General features: G+C 42.4%; 2 protein-coding genes and 1 long non-coding RNA gene across 4 annotated transcripts; 2 read left to right on the top strand and 1 right to left on the bottom strand.

The window, feature by feature from the left end:
• The first annotated feature begins 1 nt into the window (after position 1).
• prnpa (prion protein a) lies at positions 2-2,571 on the top strand. Of its 2 annotated transcripts, none has more exons than XM_053871424.1 (2): positions 2-115; positions 1,578-2,571. In XM_053871424.1, the coding sequence occupies exon 2, from the start codon at positions 1,588-1,590 to the stop codon at positions 2,092-2,094; it is 507 nt and encodes a 168-aa protein (XP_053727399.1). In that variant the 5' UTR covers positions 2-115; positions 1,578-1,587; the 3' UTR covers positions 2,095-2,571. The 2 variants fall into 2 exon arrangements, with proteins under 2 accessions (XP_053727399.1, XP_053727400.1); XM_053871425.1 differs by lacking the exon at positions 2-115 and adding an exon at positions 542-728.
• Positions 2,572-3,263: 692 nt separating this feature from the next.
• letm2 (leucine zipper-EF-hand containing transmembrane protein 2) lies at positions 3,264-12,068 on the bottom strand. Its single transcript, XM_053871858.1, has 11 exons — positions 11,852-12,068; positions 11,278-11,346; positions 9,447-9,951; positions 8,344-8,487; positions 7,754-7,897; positions 6,773-6,976; positions 6,585-6,704; positions 6,133-6,252; positions 5,914-6,009; positions 5,769-5,837; positions 3,264-4,581 (listed from the first exon to the last, which is right to left on the bottom strand). The coding sequence occupies exons 2-11, from the start codon at positions 11,322-11,324 to the stop codon at positions 4,525-4,527; spliced, it is 1,506 nt and encodes a 501-aa protein (XP_053727833.1). The 5' UTR covers positions 11,325-11,346; positions 11,852-12,068; the 3' UTR covers positions 3,264-4,524.
• Positions 12,069-13,179: 1,111 nt separating this feature from the next.
• Positions 13,180-14,944, top strand: LOC128762949 (uncharacterized). The gene is made up of 3 exons (XR_008415595.1): positions 13,180-13,200; positions 13,990-14,061; positions 14,151-14,944. It is a non-coding gene; the product is annotated as an uncharacterized LOC128762949 (long non-coding RNA).
• The last annotated feature ends 656 nt before the right edge of the window (positions 14,945-15,600 follow it).

The following is a 15,600-nucleotide window of genomic DNA, read 5'->3' as shown; positions in this document are numbered from 1 at the left end:
GCGGCCAATCAGGAGCCTGATCCTCTGTAGGTGAATGAGATTGACTTCGGCCCTGAAACACACTTTCAGTCCCAGCGTGGAAGAAGCAGCGACTCACTCACAGCAAACTCCACAGGTGAGTGTTTTGCCTTCAACTGAAACAGCGCCACTTACTCTTTAGTTGAGGGTGTTTATTACTATTATATTACATATTATGTTATATATTGCAATATTATTATTATTATTACGTTGGTATCGCCATGTTTGGGTTTATCTCGCGCCAGACTTGGTGAATCCCACGTGTCATCCCTGGACATTAGATTTCACTGAGTCTGGTCTCTCGCTCTTTTCAATCCCTGGTGTCATCCTAGTTATTTTCCCTATTGGACAATCCTCAGCTCCTTTAGTGATCACAGTGACTATCCAAACCCAAGTTATTGTTCACTTTCCTGACAGTGATCTCTCTTCCAATGTCGACTCTCCTCAGCCCTGACTCTCATCACTCGTGTGTCCTGGCTGTCTCCAGCTCACAGATCATCATCATTACTTTCTTTCCGATAATGTTGATGTGAAGCCGTCAATGGGATTATAGCGTAGCGACGTGTTCCTTTGTAATTTTAGCAGCATCATCCTCTGGGAGCTGAGATTAGAGCACCTTGTTGACAGCTGACTGAATTATGCCGCACTGTCTCAGCCTCATTTCAACCCGACAATCCTCACAAGTCACAGCAGACTCGATAGCAGCTCAGGTACATGTTTAAGTCTATTCGTTCTTTAGTTTTTACAGGGTTTTAGCACAATTTTACTTATATTTAGTACTTATCATCAACTGTATTGTAATGACAACAGAGCAGTTATTACAATATTTATACAGCTTTAGTATTTCATGTCCATCCTCTAATATTATCAGTAATAAAAATAATTAGCATTTCTATCAGAGTGCTGCACTGCTTTTTTTTTTTTTACTTTATTTTTCTTGTGAGATATTTCTTGTAGGAAAACAGCTTCTGCATTTTGGATGAATACTTTAGTGGTTACATATTTCTGTTATTTATTATGAACAACTACAAACAATATGTAACACACATAATTCATATTATGCTTTGTATCATTTTGTAACTATTGTTGGAAAATAATATTGTAATGTTATTTATAATATTTATTTATATTATTATTATATTTGGGCTGTAGGAGAAGGATTAGTTCAGGATTATGTTTTATTTTTATTATCATCATTGATGTGTTACAGCTGGGAAACAACTTTAGTTAAAATAAATCTTGAAACATTTCTCGATACAGGTGTTATTTTCACCAAATAGTTGTTTCCTTTTGGTGTGTTTTTCTTGCATCACATTCAAGGGCTATAACAGTTACACGATATTGTTGATGTGTTTAGAGAAGTTCAAGTATGGGATCAGTGGGAAACGTCTGGGCTAAAATAGGCTCAGGTTCTAAATGTAGCAAGCTGCAGGTCAAAGGGCTCCTTGTGTAAGAGGTTCTGACATAAAGGAGTTCAGCTAGAGAGCTTTTCACTTACTCAAGTGTTTCCAAGTGTATCTCTCTCCTGGCCTCATGCTGACTTGGTCTTCATGTTTCAGGACCACCATCATGTCCGGCCTGCAGACACAGGTCCTGCCTGCTCTCCTCTCTCTGCTACTCTTGTCTGCCCTGCTGCCTGGCACAGATGCCCGACGTGGACGCGGAGGTGGTGGTTTCGGTAGAGGCGGCGGTGGCTTCAGCCGCGGTGGCGGTCAGGCCTACAGGCCAGTGCAGAGCAGCGGCCCCAGTGCAGGGAAGGTAGCTGGAGCTGCGGCGGCCGGCGCCATCGGAGGAGCCATGCTGGGGTCGGCCTTGAGCCGTCCCGGTTATGGCTATGGTGGGGGGTACGGAGGATACGGTGGATATGGGGCTTATGGAGGATACGGCGGTGGTTATGGTGGATATGGAATGGGATATGGAGCCCCACGCGCCTTTGGCCCCAGAACCGGTTATGAGCCGGAGGGATCTGGAGATATGGAGTACTACTATGCGGCATCAAGCCGGCCGATCCACAACAGCATCATTGTGGTCATTGGCTCTCTGGTGTCCCTGCTGGTCAGTCACTGGATGCTCTAGACCTGGTTCTGCTCATGGAGGTGGAACACAGGCTGATGAGGGACTTTAGCAACCTCAATGTCGGGAGTAAATCCATCTCTTGTTAATAGGTTTCACAAAGTCATGCCAAAATACAGATATTTAAAACTTGTTTATTTTTTCTATAAAGGTTTAGGAGAATTGTAATTGTACAAATGAATGTCAGGCTGACGTGGACAGGTTATGGTTAGACTGGATGAACAAGTTCAGTACAACACCGTCACCACACCAGATTTCTGTTGACGTGGTATTTATTTTGGATGTATTTACTTGTACAAGGTGCACATGCCGTACAGTCCCGTCTAGGCTACCTCACACACCTGAGTCAGAACTGCTGTAAAACCCTCTTTCCACTTACTGTATGTCTCCTCTGGTTCTCATCAGTTTATCAAATGCTCGAAGACACAGTGCTGCTATAGTACAGCTGTACCAGTATGCTGAATAAAAACCTACATTTTGTGCGTCGTCTGTATTTATCATCACTAAGCAGATCATAGGTACTGTCACCTCCTCTGTTGCTGCGTTTAAGTGCAGTACGAAAGACCGACATATGGTCCTGAGTCACTCTTAATACTTTCGACAAATGTCCGTGAGAAAAGTGAGAATTCAATAGTTAAAAACTGAATTCGCGGTGCGTTTTGATAGGTCGTTATTTATATTATATAATTATATTATTAGCTTTATAAACCCACCCAAAGCAGGTTTATTTAGCATTGTCTGAACTGGACCGTTGTAATGCATCGCCTCCTGCTGGCAGAGTAAAGTATGCGTCGTTCTAAAAAGCAAAATACTTTCCAGAAACGATCTGTCATAGTTTTGCGAATAATAATTATAAATTCTTTCAAGACCTAAAACCTAATAACATGTAGTCAGCAAGTATCCTGATAAGGCTCTTGTTTTGAAGGTCCCACAACCAAATCTGAAGATGCAAAAATGTACTATGGTGCTGCAAGTTTTCTTCTGCTCCTCATCCACTTTTTCCTCTGAAAAGGTCTGTAATAGAGACTGGCCGTGGCAAATTCTGTGAATCATGTCTCATTCTGGTTACAGGGAAAACGCTTTTCCATAAGTCACGTGGCATACATCCATTCAGTTGACAAACCACAGAGTTGTCCGCACAGTTCTTAGTTGCTGCACTAACATGTCACACAAACAAACGATTGAAGGGTTTCATGGTTTTTATTTGGCCACATCCTATGAACTTACTAGTATCAGGACAGTTTTCATCTGACAAGCTCAACCACCAGCAGCTGGATGACATCACTGTTGCCTACAATACACAGGTCATCTCGTCGAGGGAGCGTTCAAACATTTCATGCACTGCCACGCTGTCGCCGGATGATGAGAAGCGGGGGAAGACGACTGATGAGGCACAGACAGAAGTTGGAGGTTGGAACCACATTAGCATTACAACACCTGGTACACAGTACCATCCAAAAAAAACATCAACCAACCTGAGAATAGATCTCAGCTAACACCTTCGATCAAGGGTGAACTTTTGTTTCAAAAGAAATAGACGCTCACGGGAACACTCGGCATCTCAGGGGGCGCAGCACTTAACTACCAAATACTTCTGTTCTGGTGAATCATATGAGTTTTAAAATCTGCAGTTTCATACAGGAACTCCTTCGTACGGCGGTGCAATCGCAGCAGAACCCAAGACCTGTCTTCTGGGGAGCATTCACACTCCACTCAGGCACGTGTGTAAACCAATAATAAATATCTTCATATGCAAAATTCTGCTTTAAAAATATCCTTTCATCTCGGGCTTCTTTTCCACTCTCCCACAGTGCTGATGGATAAATACTTTTCGCAATGACACAAGGATGAAGCAGGTTACAAAACTATACATACTGTTATACTCTTTTTACAACATCACTGATCAATTCTATGAGCTCATAGCGAGGTCAGTCACGAGGACCTTGGTCTCCCACTTGAGCCTAATGTTCAAATAAATCTCTGGAGCGGCCTCTTCATTGTCAAGTTTAAGAAAAAAGAAAAAAAAAGGTTAATATACACCCACTACATTTAGAGCGTTACATTGAGCGACGGTCCTCTCAGTGGTTGAACTACCAGTGTGCGACACCACAGTGGGTGTAAGGAGTGTCCTCTCTTGTCTTCAACACTAGTCTTCAGTACTTGTCAGCGCTGGACGTGACAAGGTTAAATCCTTGAACGCACCAGAAGCTGGCGCTGCGGGTCCGAGAAGGAAAAATGTACAGATTCACAACTGTACAGGAGGAGCATGAGGTCAGGAAGTGAGGAGTGCAGAGAAAATTAAAACAAAAAAAATAACAATGGGTTGTCCACCCTCTGTGGGAGTTCAGTGGGTGGTGCAGAGCACCTGCCAGAAAACCTGTCCCGGTGACGTCCGCAGCCACGGTGACTGGAAGCTAGACATGCGTAGTCTTATCAGATGCCGTTGGCACTCATCTTGCTCTTGTGGGAAACTTCTGTGGCAGCTTTCGCCTGCATGGACAAGTCAGATTTTTAAAAAACGAATCTAGAAAATCAAGTCAGTTTGTTATTTTTCGCATGGCGTAAATGCTGCAAACTGTCGGTCGTGCAGCAGGTACACTCAACAAAAATATAAACACATGAATAAAAGCTTCTAACTATTACTTGACAAAATAGAGCAACTATCCAAAAATAGCAGTACAACTGTGTAAATAAAGTGGCTATAATTGACTAGTGTTCAATTTCAAAACCAAGGTCCTGGACTAATGCAAGGAAGAGGACCATGTGGGGCCTCCAACAGCCACCCAGACACACCTATCCTGAACATCCCGAAGGTGTTTGATGGGTGACACATCTGGTGAACACAGCGGGCAGTTGACAACAATCCAGCTGCATATCCAGTCCGAGTGCAGGTTGGAAGGTGAGATGATGGAGTTCAACACAGTTCTGTCACAGAGGCAACACACGCCAAACACGTGAGTCCGCCATCAACTAAGACTCAAGTCTGACGTTGGGCTGCAGTGAAATCGAGACCTCGGTGCGCCACATAAGCCCACATTTTCTACTGACCACACCAGACGGTGTGTACAGGTCAGGCATGCTGCCACCACTCTGCAGCGCTCCCTGACTCTCGTGAGTTCAAACACTCCATCTGAGATTGGACTCAATAGGATAGGCTGAGTGACACTGGACTACTGGGCTTGAGAAAACCAAATCATTCCAGAAGCCAATGTTATGTCATTCTATTTTTTGTTCAGCATTTCAAGTTGCATGTTTACATTTTTCTTGAGTGTAGTTCAATGTACAAGGCAACACAGAGGACAGGGCTCAGCATGCGAGTCACCGGGGTGGGAAGACGTATCATGATGTAAACTGGCTGTTATCTCACACACCACAAAAGAGCTCCTAAAAATAAAGATTCCCTGAGCACCTGAGTGAAGGGCGGGAAGGTTAAAGATAAACTTAGACTAAAAACATAACACACACAACTAAGGAGAAGATGTCTGCCATTTGAGACTTCACTCAGGACAGGAGGCTTTCGCTTTGTACATCAGATGATCTAACCTCTCACCCAGCATCCTGCTATACAGCAAAGGCAACAGATTAGCGCCTCATGTGAGGAGGAGGAACTTAAATGGACTATACAATGTGACTGTGCTACACCGAGTGAGGTGTTTATGGTGAAGTTGCAGTCTCACCTGGAGAACTTCAGCTGCAGTCAGAGGTTTGTCTGAGACTCCATGAGCGGGATCCCTCAACTCCTCCACCTGCAGGACAGAACACGCTTCAGGAGTTTGTTTGTGACAGGGATGACCCCCCCCCACTCCCCGGGTGCCCACTGACTGGTCTGTCTTTGATTATGTTTGCAGGATCGGCCAGCATGTCTGTGCCCACTGATGTAGTGTTCGGAGTTTTGTTTTCTGCAGGAGGTGGAGTTTTCTGCAAAACAAAACAAAAAAAGGTATATAAATAAATAAAGTGTTATAAACACTTGACAAGACCACTGGCTCAAACGCTGAGGAGCAAAGAGAACCTCAGACATGAAGACAGGTAATGTGGTACCTCTAGTTTGGGTACAGGTGGGATGACAGGGGGTTTGGGTTTCAGGTCGGTGAGGTACATGGCTCTGGAGAGCAGCAGCAGTGACGGGGGAACGTTCTCCTTTAGGTGCAGGTCCAGCCACTGGAGGGATTCAGAAATGGAAGGGGAAAAGAAACAACGGAATTACTCAGAATCCAAGGTCAAAGGCCAGGCATTCTCAGAATCTATCAAACTGATGGTGGCGTGGAGGAATACAAATAAGGTTTGAAATTGATAAAAATGATTCATGTCCCAGACTAGAGGTTCCCAAGGGGGTCTCAAGCTCGCAGGTTGGGGTCACAATGTCAGGGGGCAAAAACCTGAAATCTAGACTTGAACATCCCCCCACGCCTATCACTGGAGCTGTTACGTAGGAGTCGGAGGCTGAAAAGTTTGGGAACCTCAGTCCAAGACACGGGTGGTGTGTTTCGGACCTGCTGCAGCTGCACACGCAGTTGATCTGTGGTCAGACCCAGTGATCTCATCCCTCGACTACGACACGCCGCCTGCAGCTCCGACACACTCATGGCAGCCACGCCCTCTGCTGCAATCATCTGCCGATGCATTTAAAAGTGAGTCACACTCAGGAACAACAAGGGGAAGTTTGTGTGTGAGACGTCACCTCATCATCGGATTTGATGGTTCTGAGCTGCATCATCAGCTGGAAACGCAGCAAGTTGTTGGTGCCGATGGGCTGCAGCTCCAGCAGTTTACACAGAGCCACCAGCTGGGGGCGCTCTAGGTGCTCCAGCGTCAGCTCGTCCTCGAACAGCTTGGAGAAGCGGACTATGTCCTTGGTGGTGGGCTGCTCTCCGGTGCCCCGCACCTGATGGAAGCAAGCAAAAGTCCCACGTCACTGCTGGGTGACTAATGAATCATGATGTCGGAAACAAACCTCCAGTGACACACGGTACAGTTTGACCATCACTCAGTGAACACGAATGTGTTGATGACATATGCAACCCACAGCTGAATGCGTCACAAGCAGATTAAAACTCCACAGGGAAACAAATATAAAAGCAAATCCTAAAGTTGAAGGAGGAACTAGAACAAACGCTACTGAGGCCTTTACTGTACTTGGAGCAAAACAAGTTATGTTGGACTGCAGTGATTTGCTTAGCATTTGATAAGCAAAAACAGCATTTGTTTTGCTGCTCCAGAACCATGTGACCCTTGACCTCAGCATGTTTGAATCCATAGTCCAATTCTCACATGAGGAAATTGTAACCCACCTATGCAGGTATTGGCAGTTTGCGCGGTTACATTTACGCAACTAACATCACTCATCGTTGGGCAGGAGACACAGTAATGTTCAGCTCAGTGTAGCTTCCACACCACCCTGGACAGTTGAGGTTATCCAATCCGACACACTGGCTGTGCAGTGAAAAATGAGCACTCATCTAGAGTCAGCATAGTTTTTGCATGAAGTAACTGTGTCTACTTTTGAGAGACAAGGGTGACAACGTGGTCTGAAGGCGTGCTACAATAAGATGTCAGTGCACCTTCAAATTCTAGTCATAATGTTTCAAAATAAACATTGTTCTCTGATAATTGTGGAGGACCAAATGATTTCATCAGCCAGCATAATAATTCATGAACGTACCTGTTGGACGTATGTGGAGAAGCGCTGGGTCTCATCCTCCGTCTGAGCCTTGGCCTTGTTTCGTCGAGCCATCTCAGCAATGGTCTCCTGGAGGAACTTGGCTAGCTCCAACTTAGCAGCCAAACCTTTCTTCTGTTTTTCCTCCTGTAACAGCAACAACAACAAGTTTGTTTATTTTGGCAGCGTTTAAATGCATCCATGCTCAATGGAAATATCTAAGCCCTGAAATAGGGTTCCTCACCTAGTTATGCACTTTAAACATTTCAAACAAGCCAGGTATTTAAAAAGTCATCCACAGGTGGAATCATCTAATGATTTAAAGTTGTGCTTGACTCTGACCTTTTTAAATGTCATAGGATCAAGAACATAAATGAGAACCCCTGAACACAGAGAACAAGAAGCAAAAATCTGGCATTCATCAAAACCCTTATGACAGATAATAAAAACACTGACAGTGTTACAGGCAGGACAAACGTGATAAGGCAGAGAGATACTGGAGGAGTACTTGCTGAGATAAAATAGCCGTCGTACATTGAAGTTGCATAAGAAGACAGGTCACAGTCAGTCTGTGTTTGACCAAGATCGCTTACCTTTTTGGACTCGGTCTCAAAGGTCGACGGCAACATTTCTGGAAAGAGTTTAAGGAAGACCGGCAGCAGGAACTCCATGAAGGGGACGATGATGAACACCATGAAGGGCACCAGACGAAAGAGGTCCGCACAGGTCCTCATCAGCTGTCAACACAAAGTTGGGTGTGATTCATGAGGAGACTTTACCTTGAATTACAACCTTAAAGGACTGGGAACATCTGTGACGTGCAGCATCTACCTGTCCTATGCAATAGTCAGAAATGGAAGAAGAACTCTGGGCTGTTCCTCATGACAGTAGGAAGGGAACTCAGAGAGAACAATGACCTGCAGCCAGCTGACAACTTGAGGGCTGAAACCCATGAAACGAGACTTTCCACCCATGTCTCATGTCAGTTTTTCATGAGCAGTAATTGCACCTCCCTTTCTCATCACATTTGTCTCATAATGTTTGACTTGAGATACAAACAGATTTAAGAATCGCCCAACATATTGAGTTGGAGAATTAATTAAAAGTTGTCAATGAACACGTTTTAGAAACAAAGAATCAGAACTATGTCATAAAAAGTATACAAGACTCAACGACAGAGGGAAAGCAGTGGGGCCCCGGCATTCTACAAACACACTTGTGGGTCACTGCGAGTAGCTGTCGTCTGTTTGCATTGGCATTAATGAATGACTATTACCCAGAACTACTGTATTTGCTTTTGTTTTACTCGGAAGACAAACCCAATATGGACTTTTGTCCTTGTATATCACTATGGGTTGATTTGCTTAGAAACAATTCATGTGTAACATTTTCACTCCAGGCCTTTTTATTTTCTGCATTCTCACTTCAGCCTGATCTGTGCCAAACAATGGTATCGGTATAGTGTGCAGGCCTGCTTTCACATTATTCTGATCAAAACAAGACTTGAGTGCTTTATTACTGTCAAACTACTCAATGAACTGAGGCTCAGACGCCCCTAACATGAGGATTAGAGGGTGGAGAGCCAGGCATGTTGCCTGTGACGTATAGCACTGCGAACATGTCCAAGTGCTGCATAAAGGCAGGTCAAATTGCTTCAGAAAAAGTTAAGAAAAATGTAAATATTCAGTTCTCTTACCCGTCTTCTCTCCCTACGAGTCAGAACTTGTCCGTGCAGCAGCCTCCAGACCATCCTGCCTGCCGTCTTTATGTCAATCCCCAGTAACCTGAAGCCATTGTAATAGTGCTTCAGCTCATCCACAATTCTGAGATGGAGAGCCTTTTTAACTACGGCCTTTTCCAGCACTGCCGGAGTTGCAGCTGGGGTACTGGGAGTTGAAGGAGGTTGAAGTGCAGATTCTCCAGAGCTGGTTTTCGCTACTGATACATCATCCAGACTGGCAGAGGTGGTTTTGGTGTCTTCAGATTTAATGTCTTGATGCCAAACATTGGAGCTGTGCAGCGACCGAACGAGGAGAGTGGCACCATGATGGCAGTTCAAAGCGTTGTTTCGGTGAGGGTAGCTATATCGGGAGTGTCTGGTAGGGTACGGTGTGGAGATTACACGAGGAGGGTCGATGTGGAGATAGGCTTTGGAGGAAAAGGTGGAGCAGCTCTTTCGCTTGGCTAACAAATACGATCCCCTGTTGAGGGCAAGACAATGGTCAGTTGGAGAAGTTCCATTGCACAAAGCGTCACAAAACAAGTATCAGGTCTGATCCAGCAAACTGGTTGAGATGAAAACTAAAATATGATGTAAAGATACAAAAACTTAAGTCAAGTCCAATGTGTAAACAATAATAGCAAACACCACACTGTTGCTTCACCAACAAGCAAAAATGACCCACAAGATGTAATGGTTTTAGTACAAATTCTTCATTCCAAAACATCCAAAATAATCTCACATTTATAAAGAGTAAGGAACAGGAGGCTACATGCTTAAATAAACAGGTATTCTAAGGTCAATCTGATCACATACTGAAAACTTCAATTTGCATCAGGTTAGAGAGTATGTCCCCTCACCGATGCAAGTATTGGCACTCGTTCCATTACTGGCCTACGTCACTGTATTTGTACACATCAATGACTCGCTTACATACTAGGCATCTGATACCTAGTGCAGTGTTCTCTCACAATATTCCACAGATTATTCAGTGCATCACAGGTTTTTACAGTGCTCTCTCGCAAATGAGGGTGGTCTCAGGCTCTAATGCAACACTTGCCCTTTCTCATCTGACAAATATTTTCCCCAACGCACGTCACTATGGCGGTCCGTGTTCCGCTGGTAGTCAGTGACGGTTCTATTATTTTGCGGACTTAAAATAAAAAAAAAAAAGGAGAAATCCGTGGCAGTGGAGTCATGTTTGTTCAGGGAACATGCCAATTTTTAAAAGCATCATTTAAAATGGTAACTATAGTATTATTAAGTATTAAAGCCAAGGCAGGCCTCGGGACTATTTTGCGGTGATACATCTGTTAGAGGTATGTTGACGTCAACGTTAGCCTGAATGCCAGCTGAACTGTTGTTTGTTAAGAAGAAATAACAATGCTCATTTACCTGTTAGGTAGACCGGTCAGTCATGTGTGATGGAAGAAGAAGTTAAGCAAACGGACGAATAGTCCTGGTTACTAAAATATCCCTCTTGTGCTATCCTTCATTTTGTTTTGGGCCAAAAACACGTGTTTAGAGTGATGAGAATTGGAACAGGCCATTAATCTCTCCTCCTGAGTTACATAGTTATTTCTGATCATGTACTTTCAAAAGACTACGAATGAGAACCTCAGGCTCTTAACTGCTGTCACGTCTGTCAGTTTGAATTTAATTACTCTAACCAGGCTGGAGCCAGAGGATCTGAATTGGATCATATCTTTTATTGGGCCTTTTGAATTATTGCAGATGGGTGCTACACACAAATTTTGGTTATAGACTTGGTGGACTTTTTGTTTCACTTCATGACTGTGGGACTTACCTTGATCTTGTGACTGCAAGAATCACCTGGTGACTAAACACTGCCATTGCAGGAGTAGATCAAGGGTTCCTGAGAGTGCCGAGGCACAGAGGGGAGACAGAGAGGGAAGAGATGGAGTCTGGTTACAAAGGGGAGGGATGTGGACTCGGAAAATCTAGAAGTAGTGTACACATGTGTGCTGTCAGAAGATGTCTCCTCCCCATCACACCATATGATTTTGCTACATTACATAATATGACGGAGCTGTCCTTCAAAGCGTTATCGACGCGTGCAACAGCCACGTCTTAACAGTTTCACTGCCATAGTGGTAAGGCGAATAAAAGGCCACAGCAGCTAGTGAGCTAGTGAGCAGTGGGGCCACTCAACATTTCACAAATTCCACTTTCGATTACTCCAAAATGCGCATAACGCTCATAATGTCTGGCTCATGTTGACCGCACCGTAACATGTGCAATCATTTACTACTTAAACAGGGAAATCAAGCTTTACTTTATAACAATCTACGCAGTCACTGTACAGTCTGTTTACCACTTAGCTTGTTATGCTAGGTTGCTAAAATGGCGAGCACACTAACCTCCAGCGTCAATGATTGAGCGATGGCCGCTGACTAGACGTTAGTAAGGGGGTTTTGTGTGGCGTCACTGATATAGTCCATCCACAACAGTCTGTCGAGGTAAAGGTCTGAAGGAAGAGCGAGTGTAGACGTGGTAATAAACCCATTTACGTCGGGTTTATTCCATTAAATCCACCTGAACGCGTCAACGGCTGTGCACTCGTGCAGCGGTAGAGGGCAGATGCCGTGGAAGAATACTTGGACATGCGCAGACGCTGGCCTCCGGACTGCCAAAGAGTATAAAAGAACAAGATAATCACCTGCTTGTTTGTCGTGAAACTAAAATCTTTACTTCTCAAAGTTATCTTTAAAATAATAATTTGTCAGAGTTTTTAGGGCCACCTTTATCCAGAGCACATCGCACTAATTAGACTACTCAGGAATTCAACAATAAATGCCTTTTTGAGTGATGGGAAAACTTTTGTTGTTTGATGTCAATAAAAATCTCTTTCCACCATGGGGCTGTCAGGATAGTTAATAGTAGAAACTAAGTCGAGTGACGTGCAAGTGCTAACAATATTATAAATGTAGCGTTATTGTTGCAAGTACAATAGGCAATTCCATTAATTGGCTGCAGGTAACCACATGAACCTATTCCAGTCAAGATGCGATGCATGTCCCTTGAAATTCTGCAGTTTGAATGGTCCAAGTGTTGTATGATGGATGATGTTTGTTTGTTTGTTTGTTTTCACTAAACTGAATTTACACAAATGCTGATAAAAGAAAATGTATTAATATAATATAATATAATCAAACTTTATTAAAGGTTTTCTGTTTGCACATCAACACATTTGGATTTTTTGGTTTCTTACAAATTGACAACAATAGATATATTTAAATAAATAAATATATGCAATTAATAAAAAAATTCCTTGGAATGGAAATGTCACATAAACATAAGAAGAAACAATTCATTTAATTCTGAAACAGACTTAAGACAAATTAAACGTAAAGAAATCAAGAATATAATTAATAATACTTCATATTTGCTTGCTTAATAATTAAGGACGCAAATATGCCTGCTAACTACACTGCTTGCAGCGGAGCCATTCCAAGCTCTGGTCATCTCTTCCATGGTTCAACAATAAATGTTAGTGATAATGATCTTATCATCTGATCTTATGGAACAGAAATAGACTAGAAACAATGTTGTTATTCATAATGAGCATCACCTGAACACGCAGGTGCTATCAGTATCATCAAGAAAATATGTCATATATTTACCGTTGACTGGAAAACACACCCAATCTGGGTGTCTCAGAGATCCAAAACTAAGCGAGACCTTTGACCACATCAACTCAACATCACCTGTGAGTACGCTCCATGTACCTTTCTATTCACTGTATATCATTTCTAATCTTTTTATTGGGTGAGATCTAGAGGTCCTTCTATTATTAATCTTTGTTCAAGAGTCAGAAGAATAGTGTATTTGAAAGCGGAGGCATTATTGGTTGCATTGGCGGAATTTGTTGTAATGAGAATAGATATACAGACGTATATTAGACGTCAGCAGAGACTACAAAGTTGAGATCTCTGAAGTGACTTGGGTAATTTGAAGAGCATTGGTGCTAACAGTGAATAATTTAGTCGGAGTGTTTGTAAGTAGAGGTGGCATAACAACACAGTGGTAATCACATCAAGAGGATAAAATGCGGCCATGGAGAATGTCGATTTGCTGTTTATATTCTATGGACGATGAAATACTGATGGTACAGGAGTAGACGTGCTAAATTAAGTTCACAAATAAATGCCTATTTGGTGTGCACTCTGGGCAGATCATTCTAAAAACAGTTATGTTGTTTGTAGCAAGTGTTTAAGCAAGGCTGGTTGGACTCACCATAGCATGTACAATAGGCAAATACCAGTGTCTTAAATCGTCTGCGTGTTCCAACATGACACTAAATCAGAGGTTGGATGTAGAAAGCCGTTTCAGTAGTCTTGAGGAGAGTTGGCCTTGTCTTTTGCATTCTCGGGATTTTTCTGGATTTATTATGGTCATTTAAAACCTTGAATTTGATGGACCTTTAATGAAAAAATCGAATGAGTTTACAAATACTTCATCTCTGCCAGTAAATAATCCAAATCGTCTTGACTTTCAGCTTGAGCTCAAATCGACATCTTGAGCATCATGAATCTTGCAAAAGTATTTATTGTCACCCTGCTGGTTGTTGGTGAGTATTTGTTTGTTTGTAGTTGTTATTTTTTTTACAAACCTTAAATCTGGTAAATACATTCTAAGGCTGACTGATGATCTTCACAGCTGCCCCGTGGACTACCACAGAACATTCTACTGACACTATATCTACAGAGGCCCCAGAAACCGATGCAACATCTATAGAGGCTCCAGAAACTGATGAAATACCTACAGTGGCCCCAGAAACTGAAGCTACATCTATAGAGGCCCCAGAAACTGATGAAATACCTACAGTGGCCCCAGAAACTGAAGCTACATCTACAGAGGCCCCAGAAACCGATGCAACATCTATAGAGGCTCCAGAAACTGATGAAATACCTACAGTGGCCCCAGAAACTGAAGCTACATCTATAGAGGCCCCAGAAACTGACAAAACATCTATAGAGGCCCCAAAAACTGATGAAATATCTACAGTGGCCCCAGAAACTGAAGCTACATCTATAGAGGCCCCAGAAACTGACAAAACATCTATAGAGGCCCCACAAACTGATGAAATATCTACAGTGGCCCCAGAAACTGAAGCTACATCTACATCGGCCCCAAAAATTGGTGCTACATCTACACCAGCCCAAGAAACCAAGGAAATATCTATAGCGACACAAGCAGCATCTGCACAGAGCACACCGTCCGTAACTGCAGTTGAAGTTACGGTTAAAGTTACAGCCACCACTAACTCCAGTGGTCTGAACCAATTGAGACTCATGTCAGTCATTGTGGTTATGACAGTTCATGTTTTCAGAGTGTTTTATTGATATAATTATTTGAAGAATTCTTTCCCATCTATTTATATTCATGAATGTCCTCATTACAAGTATGCTGACGGGAAGTCTGGTACCAGATAAAGCTGTGTAATACTGTGAACTGATCATAAATACATTTTTTTTCTTCTCATTTTTCTATCAGGTTAATATTTTGGCAGGTATTCTTACATAATTTATTGAATTAAATTTATAATACATAATTGATTGATTTTTTACCCTACGTTTTAATATAATATTTATTGATTTGTTTATTGTACTGCTCCTTTTGCACAATGGAAATGTCCCAAAAAATTCTGTCCTGGCATTTTTTATAGGTGACAGCAGCTTTGTCTGCATTACGCATGAAACGCTAAAATCGACAAAGTAGAACAATAATAATAATAACGAATTTGAATTATGTACATTTGGCAAAAGCATTTGGCTATGTATATATATATATATATATATATATATATATATATATATATATATATATATATATATATATATATATATATATATATATATATATATATATATATATATATATATAAAAGAATGTAACAGACTAGTGGAGTGTGGGGGTGTATGAATGTGAGTGCATGTCACAGTCCAGGGTACCTGTGAATGATTTATGATAAAATAAACAAGCGCCTATAAAATGTTTTGTGACATAAGATCGATGAACCACCTCTTGCCAAACCCAGGGCACAATATCACACTGTTTATTTAAGAAATGGATTAGCCAAAAGTCCATGCAGGCCTGCAGCTGCATA

The sequence above is a fragment of the Synchiropus splendidus genome, chromosome 7, assembly GCF_027744825.2.
Source record: "Synchiropus splendidus isolate RoL2022-P1 chromosome 7, RoL_Sspl_1.0, whole genome shotgun sequence".
Classification (NCBI taxonomy): domain Eukaryota; kingdom Metazoa; phylum Chordata; class Actinopteri; order Syngnathiformes; family Callionymidae; genus Synchiropus; species Synchiropus splendidus.
Note: the sequence above shows the minus strand (reverse complement) of the source record. Positions and strands in the feature narration are given on the sequence as shown.